Source organism: Neofelis nebulosa, chromosome 3, assembly GCF_028018385.1.
Source record: "Neofelis nebulosa isolate mNeoNeb1 chromosome 3, mNeoNeb1.pri, whole genome shotgun sequence".
Lineage (NCBI taxonomy): Eukaryota > Metazoa > Chordata > Mammalia > Carnivora > Felidae > Neofelis > Neofelis nebulosa.
Window position 1 is genome coordinate 168,542,861 of NC_080784.1, and position 17,871 is coordinate 168,560,731.

Consider the following 17,871-nt stretch of genomic DNA (forward strand, 5'->3'; position numbering starts at 1 on the left):
ATATTTGTAACAGGTCATTTTACAGACTTTGGATTTTATTCTCAATGTGATGTGGAAGACTTGTAGGATTTTGAGCAAGGGAAACCAAGGAGGCAATATCAATGAATCTGCTTAATAACCCAAATATTTTTTTATTATTATGGATTCAAAGATATTTTATAGGAAATCCACTATCTTATTTTTATGTGAAAGACTGTGATATTAATTACTAAATTAAAGACATAAATATCTGAAAGCTAAGTTCTGTAGTTTTCATTGATTTACGAATAGAAATGTAATAGTACTTTAGTAAAGTGAAATTTAATGCAGTCACTGATATTGAAATCAAAGCACACATTGTCTTTAATTTTTTTTTGAGTCAATTGGGACAAAAGTATGGAAGCCAGGAATACATTTGGAAATCTATCGTTTTCTGAGTGTGGCAATGTTGTGATTTGATAAGTTACCAGAAAAAAAGGTGTAAGGTGAGGAAGAGGAAAGACTTGTTTATTCGTGGTAATTGTTGAGCACTTCCTGTATGCCTAGCCTTAATAAACAGTTTTGGTTTAAAAATCATTGCAGCAAAATTGTCAGGAATAATAGAGTAAAAAAGAAATCTGTTATCATATTTGGATATTTTAACATTCTTTCTCACTCATGGTAGAACAATTACGTGGGAGAAAGATCAATGAAGATGTAAAAAATCTGAATGAAATTATCAACTACTTGACCTGATTAATATTCATAGAAGACTATCCCTAACTACAAAACATACTATACTTTCACGTGCATATGGAAGTAAATTAAGAATTAATATACATAATATAGATAATAGTGGCCTTATCTATTTGGAAATTTTAAAATGACCTTTTAGATAACCCTTGGGTCAAAATGGAAATTAGAAAATATTTCAAACTAAATTTTAATAAGAATTTAACAAATAAATATCTGTAGATGCAACTAAAGCATTGCTCAGAGAGGAAGTTATAGTTTTACAATGCTAATGTTAGAAAGGAAGATATAAAATCAATATTCTAAGTATCTACTTTAAGAACTAATAAATAAAATAAATACCTCATGTGTAAATTCATTATAAGTAGTAAGATATTACTGTGCCAGTTTTTTAGATGAAAGGCATAGAGACGTTAAGAAACTTCCTTAAGGTCACAGAACTAAAGGAAGAGTCAGAATTTGGGGCCATGTCTGGTGGACATAGAATGAGAATTGTAGCGGTTTAGGTAAGAAGAGATATGGTATGTGCAGCTGTGAGTTAAGGGTGCCAAGATGAGCCGTGGTAAGAACCACAAGAAAGCCATAACTAAAAACAAACAGATACTCCCAGAGATACATACACAGGGCTGGGGCCCAGGGTGACATCCCAATTTTATATGCTGAATTCTTCAAAATATGAAAATTTTCTCTGTGCTTTTTAGGTATTCCATTGACATAATCTTGCTACTATTCTTTTTTTTTTTTTTTTAATTTTTTTAATGTTTTTTTTTTATTTATTTTTGGGACAGACAGAGACAGAGCATGAACGGGGGAGGGGCAGAGAGAGAGGGAGACACAGAATCGGAAACAGGCCCCAGGCTCCGAGCCATCAGCCCAGAGCCTGACGCGGGGCTCGAACTCACGGACCGCGAGATCGTGACCTGGCTGAAGTCGGACGCTTAACCGACTGCGCCACCCAGGCGCCCCTACTATTCTTTACTTAAACTTGAGATTAAAAAATAACTTTAATTCAAGTTATTGTGTAAGAAAACACTGTACTAGTTTGGATTAATTTTAATTGTTTGTGACAGAAAACCTCAAATCTCTATAGCTTAAATTAGGTGGAAGAGGATTTGTTTCTCATGTGAGAAGCCCAGAGGTAGGTAGTGGAAGGGCGATTGCAGTGTGAGGGGCTCAGGCTCCTTCTAGTTTTTTGCTGTGTTGTGGATGATTTTAATCCTCATGATTATCTAATGTTCTAAGATGGCTGCTGGTGCTCTAGCCATTGTATTCCTGCAGAAAGCTCTGAGGAAGAGGGAAAGATGGGCATTTCCTATCTCTTTAATGCCATCTTTTATTTTTATTGAAATACAATTGACATTATATTAGTTCTAGAAGTACAACATAATGATTCAATATTTGTGTGTATTGCAGATCGATTACCGCTGTAGGTCTGGTTAACATCCATCATTATACAGTTACAAAATGTATTTTCTTGTGACGAAAATTTTTTTTAAGTTTATTTATTTTGAGAGAGAGAGAGAGAGAGAGCAGAGGAGGAGCAGAGAGGAGGGAAAGAATCCTCTAAGTAGGCTCCAAGGTGTCAGCGTGGCCAGACCTCACAAATCGTGAGCTGAAATCGAACGTGAGTTGCTTAACTGACTGAGCCATCCAGGTGCCCCTGTGATGAGAACTTTTAAGATCTACTCTCAGCAACTTTTAGATATACAACACAGTATTGCTAACTATAATCACCATGCTTTATATTACATCTCCGTGACTTACTTTATACCTGGAAATTTGACATTTTTGACTCCCTTTTTGCATTTTTAATGCCATCCATTGGCCATTGTTTACACCCTTGACTTACTTCTCCTCAGCTGTGTCCACACATGACTGAGAGAAGGGGGCAAAGAAGTTCTTCCAGGCAGCCACATGCCAGCTAAAACTTGGAGAATTTATTGCTGTGGAGGAATGGAAGAATGAGTACAGGGAGTCAGATATCTGCAGTCACAAATTTAGATGAGGAAAACTCATACAGACACATGGGTCTCCTGGGTGGCTCAGTCAGCTAAGCATATGACTCTTGATTTCTGCTCATCGTAATCTCATGGTTCCTGAGATCGAGTCCCAAGTTGCGTTCTGCACTAACAGCACAAAGCCCACTTGGGATTCTCTCTCTTTTTCTCTCTCTGTCCCTCTCTCACTCACTGTCTCACTACAAAATAAATAAATAAGCTTAAAAAGAAAAATAAAATTCATACAGACACAAAGAGCACATTGTACATAATGTAGCTATGGTTACCAGTAATTTTTTGTGTAAATCAGGAGTAATCATATCCTTTTGTTTCCATTGTTTGTGACCGCTTACAGCATTGCCAAATCAGATGGCAGAACTAAAATAGTCTGTTACTTTTTATCTCCTATTTTCCCCTCCCTCCGCAGGTATCACCACAGTCCTGACTATGACAACTCTGAGCACAATCGCCAGGAAGTCATTACCTAAGGTTTCTTATGTGACTGCGATGGACCTCTTTGTTTCTGTTTGTTTCATTTTTGTTTTTGCAGCCTTAATGGAATATGGCACCTTGCATTATTTTACCAGCAACAAAAAAGGAAAGACTACTAGAGACAGAAAGCAAAAAAATAAGAGCTCGGTATGTTATAAAAATCTGTATTTTATAAACATCAACTTATCATAATAGAGATAGTGTTCTGAATACTCATGTTATACTTGCTTAGACAAATATGGATTCTTGAAGTACCCAGCAAGAGATAAATAACATTAAGATGACACCGGAGTACCTAACATGGCCTACCAGGAGAGGTATATTGATAGTGCCCCTTAGGAAAGACTCTAAATCCTCTTGTAAAGAGTGGTTTCTTATTGTGGATTTTCCCCAACTGGGAGATTTTTTGTACCCCCAAAATTATTTAAGATCTCTCTTTGATGCTATTTTTGTGTTAGGATTTTCACTTCTAACTAAAGGTGGCCCACAAAATTACTTAATTTTTAGAGATAAAGAACCCTCTTTAATATTAGTATTCAGCTGTGTTTGAAAGTCATAGCTATGAAGTGTTTTTGATTCGCCTATATTTGTGCTCTCTTACTCCCCCTTCCCTATCATGTATCTACCCCAACATACATCACATCAAATTGATATATTAGAAGTGGCTCTATTAATTTCAATATACTTAAGTATTGGATGATCAACTATAATCTATTATAATGGCAATTGTAACAACCTTCAAGTAATATCCAGCACTTACTGAGTATGCCAGGTGTTTTATGTGCATGATTTCATTTATGTTGCTATGAGGACAAGTGCAGCGATTTGCAGGACAGACCGCCTTAGGAACTGAAGAATCCAAGACTCAAACCTAGGTCTTTTTTGGTGCCAGAGCTGAAGCTTGTAATCACTCCTTGGTGTTTCCTGTTCTTATAGGACTCAGAAAAGTCAACATCTGTTCCTCCAGTATTGACCAAAAAAAAGGCCACTTTTTTGCTGATTCCAGGAAATGTTTTTTTTTTTTTTCAAAGTGGATTTGTTCCCAAATACCTAAATTAACGAGAACAGCTATCCTGAATGGCAAGCTTGTAAGCCTACCATAGAGCATATATAATAAGTCACGGAGTTTTTTATATTATCTCCTAACTTAGCAAGTTCTAAGATTCAATGCTTTTCTTCCCTGCTCCCAGTTTTCATTAATTTCTTTATCAAACTTTGACATCATTTTCAATTGTATTTTACTTTTCATATTACACTCCAAGGACCAAACCCTATGTGTATTTGCTTTCAGTTTCCTGCAATATTCCAAGAAAGTGGAGCACATTGATGGCAGTACACATTTGATAACCTACATTGCAGAATTAGTCTGTGACTTTCTCAATTTGACTTATTTTAGCTTACCCATAGGATATAATATAACCCCTGAATGGATAAACCATTAGGGAGCCATAATGTCAATGTTAATATCCATTTGCTAAATTTTTAGGTAAAGAAAAATGCAGGTTTTCTACCATTTTCCTTTAATCAAAGCCAAGCATCCTCTCTGGATTTTCCATTTCATCATTTACTCATCCATAGCTATGTTCAATGACTACTTTGAAAATTTTACTTTTGGAAACTGAATAAAAGGCAGGAAATCTATAATCTCACATAGGTTCTCTAATTTCATTATAAAAATATACAATGTAGCGACTACTATTATATTATCAAAGACATTCAACCAAAAAGTGGCTACTCTACGACTATAGCAAATCAGTTTGGCTATCACATTCACTCAGTAAACTTAACCATTGGAGTGCAAATTTTAAAATTATGATTTTTTAAAATAATTCATTCACCAAATATTTGTTAGGGACACCCATATCCTAGGCAATGTTCTAGAATTTAAGGGAAAAAAATCTATACATTGGGTATTTAAAATTTAGCATCAGGTCCAGGAGGCAAAATAATAAACATGAAAAGATAAGGAATAAAAATTAAATAAGAGCTTTGAAGCACTAAATTTCAAACATTAAAAGTTAAATTGATATCTATTGTTGACTACCTAGGTACAAAAATATTTTTATTAGAGCTATCCAGAATAAAGTTCTATAGTCTCTCCTTTCTGTTCAGTTATGTGATTTATGAGCTCTTTTAATAGTAAATGGCATTTTGATTGAAAAACCAGGATCAGTAATCAAATCTGACTCCCTGCTTGGTTTTGTGTTCAACCATATGGTCTTGCTAATTGAGTAAATCAGATTGCACTTTCATGAAGAATAAACAGCTTTGCTTGTTGTCTCGAGTGCTCTACTTAATGGTTTTGTGGAGTCTGTTCTTTCTTCTGCCAGCCAGGACAAAAAATTGCATAACCTAGACCCAGAAGTCTTGAAGCATCTTGGCTTTACACCTTTTCAAATGTTTCGGTTGTTGTTGTTGTCGTTGTTGTTACTGTTCTCATCTTCCTGTTTTTCTTTTCCTTCCTCTTGCTCTTCTTCCTCCTTCCCTCTCCCTCCTCCTCCTTCTCCCACTTCTCCTTCTCCCTCCCCAGATTCTCTCTCTCTTCCTTCCATACCCCCACTTTCTTTCATAAACTCAAAATTCTGAGTAGTTTAAAACATAGCATTTTTCCCTTTTTGTTCTCTGAATGACTTATAGGAACAGTCAAGTCAGAACCAAAGACCTCGACTAGAGTCACTGAAAGATCAACATGTCTATTATTAAGCAAAACCAAAACCCCCTTCTTGAGGTCTCTTTGCTTCACTGAGAATCTCAGATTATTTCAATTTATTTAAAAAAGCGATAATATTTGAATACAATAGATTTTTAGCTCCAATGACCCTCTTAAAAAAACAAATTAATAAAAATACTTTTTACCTTACTCTCCATGTGATATATTAGGCCTTTTCTCTATTTCCCTTCCTTTTTCTGTTCTCTCTCTCTCTCTCCCCCTCTCTCTCTCACTCTCTCTGTCTCCCCCGTTACCTCCCATCTTCCTTCCTTTCTTCCGCCCCCTGCTTCCGTCTTTCCATATCTATTTCTTTCCTCTTTATTTTTTGTTATTGTGAATATCATTGACATTTTAATTTGGCCCATATTTCCATGCCATATAATACATATTATTGTGTTTTTACTCATACTCATTAAGAACATGCTTCAGGTGTGTTTATGTCAACATCTGTTTTTTTGTTTTTTTTTAAAATCTAAGTTAAGAGTGTTGTAGCATGGAATCCAGACTCTACGAAACAGGTAAAGGTCATAGAAATACAATTGTAGTAAGCCATTCATTATTAACTAAAGAGTAGTTCGTGTTGAAACTAGAATATTCATCCCATGGATGATTAGAAATCTCAGAAAACCATATTATACCTATATCAGGAGCCTGGTATACCCATCTGAGGAGAGACTTACTTATTTGTAATCTCTTAACTTGGTTAAAGTATGCAATCATGGAAATGTATTTCACCGATCATGGACAAGGCACTTTGGAGAGAAAAAACAATAGAATGTGTTCTTTGCTTTCATAGATCTTAAATGTCATTATGGAAAAATATAATATACATGTAAACATAAGATAAAGTATAATACAAATTAAAAATAAAAATAAAGATAATAAGAGAATTAGCTCAGAAGACTGGGTTCAAATACTTTTTCAGAAGCAGTGTTTTCTATAGTAAATATATATTAGCATATTTTAAAGGAAATGTTCATATTGAAATAGAGACAAGTACAATGAAGCCTGACCTATGTGGTTTATCCCTCGCATTGAGGAAGTCCAGAAACACCAGGTGATGTGGTCTGTGAAACACTGACTTCAGCACACAGTGCCGAGAGGAGGTTATGTTAATGTGAGTCACGATGGAGTGGGTGGTTTCCTTTCATTTCAGGTGTAAATAACTCACTCAGAAAGTTGTAAAGTAATGCTTTCAAAGGGGATTTGACAGAGAAAAATTCATAGGAAGTGTGATATCATCGAATTTGTTCTTTCCAGAGTAAGTTACAAAGTTCAGGAGAACAAATTAGGAAGAATATTTAAGATAGAGAAAGAACCATGTGAGCCAAGCTGAGTCTTACGTGAGAATAAGATATAGATAGACTTATGAGACTTATGAGAATAAGATATAGATAGACTGATATATGTTCCAAGCTGTATTGTCCAGTGCAGTAGCCATTGGCCATATATCGCTAGGTTGATTTAAATTGATTAAAATTAACCCAAATTTAAAATTCAGTATCTTAGTATCATTAGTCATATTTCAAGTGCTCAATAGCTGCATCTGACTAGTGAGTACCATGTTGAACAGTGCAGACACAGGACATTTTTGTCATCATAGAAAATTGTACTGGACAGTGCTGGTCTAGAAAATAGGAATCTTAGGAAAGAAAATAACCTAGGTTGAGGATAGAAAAGTGGTATATGGCCAAGTTGTGGAAAGTCTCCAGTACCAAGCTAAAGAATTTATATTTTGTACTGTCAGGACTGTTAAGCCATGAATGTTTTTAGGCAACTTGGCATATTTGTATCTATGTTTCTGAAAGACGATTAGAGGTAGCCTGGAATATACACTTGAATGACAAACAAGGCAGGGAGATAAATTTGGAAACTATTGCAATAGTTCAAGAAGTAATATATCACAGACAGCAGGACCCAGGATATTAGAGTGAAGATAATGTGTGGGAAAGTTTTTGTTTGTTTTGCCCATAATCCCCACCCCTCAGTTCCTTCTCTTCAAATAAATGATCTTATTTTCAGTTAATGCATATCTATATAAATAAACATTCATCTACCTTTGAGAATACTGAAATAAAAGCCATATAAATACGCAGTTTCACAAATTATAAATCTTTCCCTTAATGGCATTTGGCAAAGCCTCTAGGAGAGATCATTTGATATTGATGAGATGTGAAATACAAGGTTATTTAAATAACTGTAAGGTGTCAGTAGGTGTGGGATGTTGTCAACAGACGGCATAGCCATTTAATATCAGCTGTGACAATGGTCGTATAAAGATCCTCGGGAGGTATATAAATACCAACAACAGTGGCTCTTTGTTTTTTTAACCTTGATTTCCAAATAACACTAATATTTCTCTACCAACTTAAACCATCATAGATTATTATAGCTGAAAGGGACCAGATTAGTCCCAAGTAAAAAAAAATCTCATTGAAAAAATTAATTTTAGGAGTGCCTGGGTGGCTCAGTCAATTAAACATGGAACTCTTGACTTCGGCTCAGATCATGATCTCACTGTCCATGGGATGGAGCGCCATGCTGTCAGCACAGAGCCTGCTTGCGATTCTCTCTCTCCCTTTCTCTCCGTCCCTTACCCACTCGTGCGTGCACATGCTCTTTCTCTCTCTCTCTCTCTCAAAAAATAAACTTAAAAAGTTAAGTTTAATAATAAGTGCACAGTTGAACAAGTCAAGAAGTATAAAATGTACAAGTGAAGAATAAAATTCTGTACCGTGAACATTTGCTCCTAGTCTTTAGAATTAACCACATTTTATCATTTTGCTCTTACTTTCCTCTGATGATTGTTTCCATTATATATCCGATTCTTAAGGTACCAAGTTTATTAAAGTTGTGACTCTTTGGTATAAAAGAAAAATATAGCTTTCCCACCATCTCTGTCTTATGCTTTCCTTTAATATTTTATCTTCCCTTTAATAACTATTGTTGATTACTTTTCAAATTTCAAATAATACACTTAAATATCTACCTCTTAATTCATTATCACTAATTATAATGCCAATCTGATTATTATTTTTGATAGTAAATCTTTCTCTTTCTGACCTGAAAATTTTCATCTCATCTCTTTTTCCGTGGTGTTAACATTTCTGAGGGCCAGTACACTCTCTGTTTTTTTTTACCTCATTCATTTCATTACTTAATATTCCTATCTTCTATTTCTGAGAATTTCCTTGATTCTTTATTTCAATTATTTTCTGTTTTCTCCTAAATTCCTCATAGAATTCTTATTAGATACCTGTAGGCCTCCTAGGTTAATTATCCATGTGTTGCAGATATTCTTTTTTTATCCTATTTTTTACTATCCTATTTGTTATTGATACATTCTTTGTCTGTATATTGTGGGCAACTTCCTTAAGATTTTATTTCACAATGTTTTGATTTTTTTTCCTGAATTTACAATGTTTTCCTTAATTTCCGAGAGCTTTTATTTTCTAACTGTTCTCTATCCTGTTTTCCTTAAATGGATACAACTTATCTCTTTAAGTATTTCTGAGTGAACTAATTACAAAGGTTAATATTCTCTTATGTTTCCTGAATTATTAGAATCAGTAATTCTAGCTGTTCATCTCCATGTTTTTCTTTTGTAGTGTTAGTACCTTGAAAGTTCACCTCGGAAGTTCTTGGCGATTTTTCTCCAATAGGCCCTGCAAGCTTGGCATGCCACTCTTGAATTTCAAAGTGTCAGATTTCACTTCCGTGGTGGGGGTGGGGATGGGGACCGCGACATCTTGGTGCTTCCAAACATGCACACATACACTCTAAACGATGATGATGAGGGTTTTACTAGGACATTCCAATACCAACTTCAGGAGCCCTAATCCTCCGTGGAGTGGCATGGGATGATCTGATGGTCGAAGTTTCAAGGTTCTAAACGTGAGCAGACATCAACCTGTCAGCATCTCTACTTTCTACATGCGTGGATGAGTGATGGTTCAGACCGCGGTAGCTATTCCGGAGATGGACATTTCACAAAAGCCATGTTTTCCATCCTGTTTTATCATTCCCATTCTTCCTGCTTTAGAGTAGCATCTCTGGAGCTTTGATGGGAAGAACAGCTCTTCCCCTCATGCTTCCATTTCCTGAGCCTCTTCCAAAATGTGACTTCCTTTGGTCCACTTCGCTTGTTGGCTTGTTTTCACCTGTTCTTTGTCTTTCAGGAACAGCACAAACTCTGACATGCTGATTGACCACTCAGCATCACTAAGATCCATCTCACGTCTGTTGTTAACACTGATGTGGATTTTTGTAGGTTTTGAAATGGATTTTATGAAAGTACAGTGTCTTGAGAAAACCTGTGCTCAGGCTGGCATTCTCGCATGTAAAGTTTTAAATGGGAGATTAAGGACAGTAATATTAGTGTTTCATAATATTGATAACATGACCTAATAATATTTCATATTCACGTAATTGATATTTAATAACATTAATGATGTTAGTGTATGATACAAATAATAATATATAAACATACATAAATATAATTTGTACATAAATGTTTTATTTACTACTTAATAATATTTATTTGACATTAATGTGTCTTGATGCTTGAAATATATTTTGTATACCTATCTCCTTTATTAATATCTACATAGTGTAGTCCTTAATATATAACCAGACATACATATCTTTAATAATGAGACCGTGATCAATTTATTGTGATGTTAAGTTCAGCTATATTCTTAGTGACATTTTCAAATAACAATATAATGGTATATTCTCAAAACTATATTATTTAAAGTAAAAAAATAACTTTGATTACGTAGTTTATTTTTCTATCACTTACCTGATTTATTTTTTTTTTTATTTTTTCAATGCTTGCTATTTTGGGGGGGAACGGGACCTTTACTTGAGAAATTATAAGATGGGTAATAAAGTTGCACTTCAGATAAATGAGGTTTGGAATGTGCATATTCTACTGATTAATTTTTTAGTGGTTTCCAGGTCACAATCTGTGTGTCAAAATATTTTATTTTATTGCTACTGTGTCAGCTCTTGGGATATTTTTCTCAGCACATATAAAATATATTTCTGTTCACATCCATCATTCATTAAAGTGTAGCTTCTTTCAGTTTATGGACTTGTGGTGTTTTGAGGGACAGCAGGAAACTGGAAAATTGTCCATTTAAAGTGTCACTGCAATAGAAGCTCTCCATGATTTTGAACACTACAGATTAGTCCATTTTTAAAATGAACCACTTACAGTTTTTCTCCACCTTTGTGCACTTTAATGTTTAATCATCCCCTCATACACAACTGATATCTTCTAACAAACACACCATCTTCCTATTTATGGCAGTGCTGAGGGATATTTGGAATGTGTTTTGTGCCATATAACCTTGAAATTGCCTGTTAACGAAGTTGTATTTAATGTTTTAACATATCTATCTATTTATTTATTTATTTATTTATTTATTTATTTATTTATTTATTTTGAGAGACAGAGCGTGGGCAGGGGAAGGGCAGAGAGAGAGGGAGACACAGAATCCAAAGCAGGCTCCAGGCTCCAAGCTGTCAGAACAGAACCTGACGCGGGGCTCGAACTCCCGAACTGCCCAGGTGCCCCAAACAAACTTGTATTTTAATCACTTTCCACTCTGATTAGCACTTGAACATATGTTATGTAAGTGCTAAGTGACAAAGAAATGAATACCAATTTGCCTCATTTTGTACATAATTTTAGTGCTCCATTAAAGTTTCAGAGTCTTATTCAAGTATCCCCAAGTGTCAACCTGAAAAGATATGTCATTAACATTTAATAATATACTACTTCTGCTTTTTATGATACATCCAGGCAAGTGGAGTCATGAATTGATTTGTGTTTAGGGCATTGCTCTTTATCTTTAGGCTGCACATTTTGTTTCTAATATTATGACTTGTGTGATGCATTTATCTTTTTATTTTTTTTTTTATTTTATTTTATTTTTTTTTTCAACGTTTTTTATTTATTTTTGGGACAGAGAGAGACATAGCATGAACGGGGGAGGGGCAGAGAGAGAGGGAGACACAGAATCGGAAACAGGCTCCAGGCTCTGAGCCATCAGCCCAAAGCCTGACGCGGGGCTCGAACTCACGGACCGCGAGATCGTGACCTGGCTGAAGTCGGACGCTTAACCGACTGCGCCACCCAGGCGCCCCTGCATTTATCTTTTTAAAATATCACTCTATGTAATTATTTGCTACTTTTTACATCTACTGAATTTTAACATTTAGTAGTTTGGTTTCTATGTTTCTGTTGAAATAAAATGGATTTTAGTATAGGTCCAAATTTTTTAAAATTCTCTTTTGTTTAATTTTTAAAATCTTTTCCATACAATATTTAATATTCAAGGCTTTGAGATTTGTCTCTTTCAAAATGCAGGATGAAAAAATGTAAACATTTTCATTAGGAAGAATTTAGGATCAGGTTAAAATAATTTTTGTGATCTCAGCATTGTATTTAGTGTTTAGGTAATAAAATCAATGATTCTTACAAGTCGTAGGATTCGCATTTTAAGATAATCCCTAAATATGGAGAAGTTCTGAAGGAAGAGTTATGAAAACTGGAATCTTCATTAATATTTTAATTGCTGTTTTATTCAAGGGTTCATTAATTTTTTTTCCAGTAACATTAAAAATTTTTTTTTGACATTTATTTATTATTGAGAGGCAGAGAGAGAAAGAGCATGAGCAGGGGAGGGGCAGAGAGAAGGGGAGACACAGAATCCAAAGCAGGGTCTAGGCTCTGAGCTGTCAGCACAGAACCTATTGGGGGCTCAAACTCACAAACCAGGAGATCATGACCTGAGCCAAAGTCAGAAGCTCAACTGACTGAGCCATCCAGGTGCCCCTCCAGTAACATTTTTTATAAGGTCCATGTTGTTATTGTTACTGTTATTGTTGCTTAGCACGTCTTTTATACCAAATTGTGATGTATCTCCCACAGGCATCAACACTAGCAATGGCAACAAGATTACCTATTGGCAGCTGAATACTTGTATGTTTCATATTTTGCTTTGTGCTTTATGCACATCATCTCATTTAATCACCAAATGGATCTGTGTATTACTGTGACTTTTGTACAGAAGACACGGAGACAGAAGGAAGAGCACTAACAATTCCTGTTCGAGGTGACATAACTCTGCTGGGCAGAAATGGAATTGTTGACCTAACCTGTCTGACTCCAACGTGATTGCTTTAATGTCTCACAGTATCCTGGACTTGCTTGATTTTAAAATATTAAAAATTTTTTTATTATATAAGTATTATTCAGAACCTGGTATCATAAAAAATTAGTTTCATATGGGTCCCACATGATCCTGATAAAAGTAGCTGCTATAAGTGGGCAAGATGGAGCACTTATCATTTAAATAAGTCATGTAATATACTCATCACAGCCATCACAAAAATCAGGTGCTGATATAATTCCAACTATGAGGCTAGCTATATTGGTAGAATGTACCAAATTTTGGACACAGTTGTTCTCAAACAAAAACCTGAGTTTTTAACTCCTGCATGTTGTCTCTTCCAAATATGATGCCTTGCACTTATCCTCTACTACAAACCCTATCCATGCCTTTTTTTTATTCATTCACAGTTCTTCAAAGCTTTTCTGCATTATCAAAATTCCATCTTTGCTATTTGCTCTCATTATCACCAAAATAAATAAATTATGTAATATAATAGTAGCAAACAGACACTTAGAGAATTATAAATGTTTTAGTGTAAAATATATATTTTTGTTTTAGAATTAGATTCATGGTTAACCATATTTTGGTGGGCCAGTTTTCTAAAGGTATACAATATATTCCACATTTGAGCGTTTTTTTCCCTGAAAGGTCTTTGGAATGTGTAATAATATGAAGTTATGTGTTACAAAGTAAGTTATAACCTAAAAACGCATTAGGATTGAACACCTCTCTGATTTCTAAAAACTAAGATTATTTTTATCGCAGAGTTTGCCTTGAGGAGCCATACTGATCTTTCTTTATGAGATTTTTTTTTCTGAAAAGCTCATTTATTATTTTACTCAGATGTCCCCTGGACTCCATCCTGGATCCACTCTGATTCCAATGAATAGCATTTCTCTGCCACATGGAGAAGAGGATTATGGGTACCAGTGTTTGGAGGGCAAAGATTGTGCCAGTTTCTTCTGCTGCTTTGAAGACTGCAGAACAGGATCATGGAGGGAAGGAAGGATACACATACGCATTGCCAAAATTGACTCCTATTCTCGAATATTTTTCCCAACAGCTTTTGCCCTATTCAATTTGGTTTATTGGGTTGGCTACCTTTATTTATAAATTCTGTTCACTAGGCAAAAATCATAAGAAGTTTAACTAAATCCGATAAAATTTACTGCACTTCAGTAACAGGAAGTTTTAAATTTAAAATGCAGAAAACCAATGTAAAATTAAAACTATTAAAATGTAAAACTATCGAACCATTCTATGGCTTCAAAGGTAAATAAAGTAGCAGCTTTCATATTAATTTACTTAAATGTATGTAAAATAGATTAGTTGCAAAATTCAGTATATAAAATACTATTATATATTTTTACTTTAATCTTATTTATTTTACTTATATCCCATTAGGATTTTGAATTTGTTAAGTTCTGTGGTTCATATTTTAAAGATGGATTACTTTAATTATTTTAATAATATTATATTTAAATATAATCTGTCCCTTTTTGTAATGGGAGCATAATCTCATGCCTAATATTTATATAGTAATTTTTTGCTTGGAAAATATTGTTATTTTGATTTTTCTCTTACTTTTTATTTGTATGCCCTGTTTGCAATAGAGCTAGTGAAAACCATGATTTCCTGGCATTTCTATCCAGATGTTTTACTCCCAAGAACAAATTAAGTTAGAAGAAAAGGCCAGTTTTTACCTTATTATAAGACCAGTTTTTAATCTGTATTTTAGTCAAGTCCATTTCCTGACACAATATTAAATAGAACTCTAGTTACATTTAGTTTTGGTGATTTACCAACTAGGATGGGAACCACCAAGGTCATTTCTTTTAAATACAAGGGGAAAATAAAATGTTACACTTATCATTTTATTCTCTGCCTCACAGCATTTATGAAGTATGAAGAAGTTAACACAGAAATGTTTGGATCTACCAAGACTGAAATTAAATACAGAAAGAATTGATTTTTTTCTTTATGCTCTACAAAAGCATACATTCTCTAAATTAACAAAACGTTGAAGAATAGTGCTTGTATATACTTATTGTGGATAAAGAATTATTATGTAACAAAGTGAGTAACAGTTCATATTGAGGATATGGGCTTAAATATGTATCATTAATAATTGCCGGACTAAAAACATTCTAGAAATATAGTTTTAGGTGCGTGTCATATATTGTCTTTTCCAGCTCCTACGTTTGGCTCCTGTCAGTTTTACATCTTTGTTATAAATTGTAATGATGTTCTCTTTTTTAAAAAATGAAAGCAGGCTCAAAAATCACGTTAAAAGTAAAATTCTATTATAGGCATCTCTAAGGAACATGAGTGCGGGAGCCCTCTAACTTCTTAGACATAAAAGCAGAGAAAGCCTCACTGTAGTGTAAAACCTGTTGGTTAATAGTTTCCCAAATGCCTCTTTCATGAAGAGGAGAGTTAAATTTAGGCTTTAATCATTACGTTCTTGTAAATAGTTCGGCATATCAGTTGTTTATTAAGAACTCCATACTCATTCATCTAATTTTGGGGGAAATCACCAAAGTGATCTTGGCAATAACCTTTAAAAATAGATTCCATTGCCAGGAGCAAGTATGAGGATAAAGAGTGCTGTGATCAAAGCCTAGCCTACGGAATGTGGAGGAAGCTCACACCTGTGCATTTGACACTAGTTTTTAGTACAGTAATTCCCCCAACTGGTTAGTGAATACATGAGTGAGGCTTTGACATGGTTATGCTTATCTTTTTAGAATAGTTTTTTTTTAATCTAAATACATTTCATTGTGTGTTCCTTAGCTAAATCAGATTTTTTTTTTACTTTGATTATAAACCTCTGAAAAAAAAGTAAGCATGAATTGACTGATAATGCCCAAAATATCCACCGACACTACTTTTTTTGAATGGAGAGCCAAATTAAACTTTGGCCATGTATATATTCACGTACAAATTATTCACGCATTCATTTTTATAACATTGAGTATTGATGGATATTCTTAATGTGAACATTCATTTATGGATAAATGAAAAATGAAGTATCCATGGAGAATAAAACACTTCACTAAAATGTACTATGGCTATTTCCGTGTATTAAGCTATAACCTGTTCATTTTCATGAAGGCAATTTTAATTCTGGGATTTCTCAACTCTATCTGAGCATGATTGTATTTTAAAATACTTTAAAATGCTTAATATAAATAGCTTGGATGTTCTCATTGGTGTTCCATGAACTTGGCTTTAAATGTTGGCAATATTAAGAAGCGGAAATAAAATTGATGAAAATATGAAAGATGCTTTACTATATACATTCATTGTATATGTCATGGAAACAAGTACTTTGCTTTCAAAGCAAGTGGCATTTTGAGCAGTTTGATTTAAACATGTAGATCAGAAAGAGAGGTGTACAAATCTTGGCATTTCTAAAAATGAGAATAAAAAGGGGAAGATGCAGCTAGTCTCTTTTTACAAGAATTCGGGACAAACTTATTTTCAAAGGGAATGCAGTCTAATTCCTGATGGTCTCTTCCTCCAGGAAGTTTGACAATCTTGAAAAACAATTTTCGGGGGCTCCTGGGTGGCTCAGTCAGTTAAGCGTCAGACTTCAGCTCAGGTCATGATCTCACAATTCCTGAGTTTTGAGACCTGCATTGGGCTCTGATCTGACAGCCTAGAGCCTGCTTCGGATTTTGTGTCTTCCTCTCTCTCTGCCCCTTGCCTGCTTGCACTCTGCCTCTCTCTCAAAGATAAATAAACATTAAAAAAAAAGAAGAAGAAGAATGATCGATAGTACTCTCACATCAAGGGGCCCATAATTGTAAAATGTGAAATTGTATTCCAAGTCAATATTGTTGACTGTTATGGAACCCTTGACAAGCCACTGTAAAGTCACAGAAACCATTACCAAATCACCGTCAAAAGCATTCCAGATGGAGTTTTCAGACACAATTGACATGGTTCTAGTAAATACAAGGTCAGTTGTGCCTCTTTTGTGTTTGCATTTTAGAAGTGACATAACCTAATTCAAAATGTTTATGCAGCACTTTCTATTGACAAGGTCCTGATTTAAATACAATGGGGAAGGTATAAAGATGAACTACCAAGAAACATACATGAGAGGATTAGTTATATAATTTAAGGGGGGAGGGTAACTGGGAAACTTTCTAGAGATGGGAGCTTGCGAATTCACTATGTCAGTAGGTATGGGTAACTAGAGATCACACTCTCCAGTTGAGTAACCAACTCAATTAAAACTTATTTTCATTGAAAGTTAAGATGCATACGTAGACAATTAAAGATGAGGCTACAAAGCTAGGTCGGGCCCTATGGTAAAGGGGCAAGAATACAAATCTCAGGAGGCTGCATGACATTCTAAATTCATGGAGAGTTCACAAAGATACCCAAGTACAAGAGACAGTATTAATACTGCAGAAGTTTCATCTTACCAGGGTCTGATGTTTGGAGTAGGAAAAGCCAAAGCCAGTTCTAAAGCAACTATAAAACATGAGGTGAGGGAGGATGAAGGTTAGTACTGCAGGGATAGACATTCAGGGGAGGAGGGGGAAGATAGCCCCTAAGAAAGGACAAATGGAGACATGAAGCTGTAATTAACAGGCAACATTAACAGTGACACCGTGTGTGTGTGTGTGTGTGTGTGTGTGTGTGTGTGTGTGTGAGGGGAGCAGGGGTCCTGTATTGAAGAGTACGGAATTGTATGTAAATAAATACTAAATCACTACAAGGATGCATTACAATCTTGTTTGCTGTTACTTTAAACATTTTAATC

At 34.8% G+C, this 17,871-nt stretch overlaps 1 protein-coding gene across 1 annotated transcript in view; it reads left to right on the forward strand.

The window, feature by feature from the left end:
• GABRG1 (gamma-aminobutyric acid type A receptor subunit gamma1) overlaps positions 1 to 17,667 on the forward strand; it is a 70,198-nt gene extending 52,531 nt beyond the window's left edge. The window contains exons 8-9 of the mRNA XM_058722708.1: positions 3,136 to 3,347; positions 13,938 to 17,667. Of these exons, the coding sequence (XP_058578691.1) occupies positions 3,136 to 3,347; positions 13,938 to 14,207 (482 nt within the window). The 3' untranslated portion in view covers positions 14,208 to 17,667. The remainder of the gene's footprint in view (positions 1 to 3,135; positions 3,348 to 13,937) is intronic.
• The last annotated feature ends 204 nt before the right edge of the window (positions 17,668 to 17,871 follow it).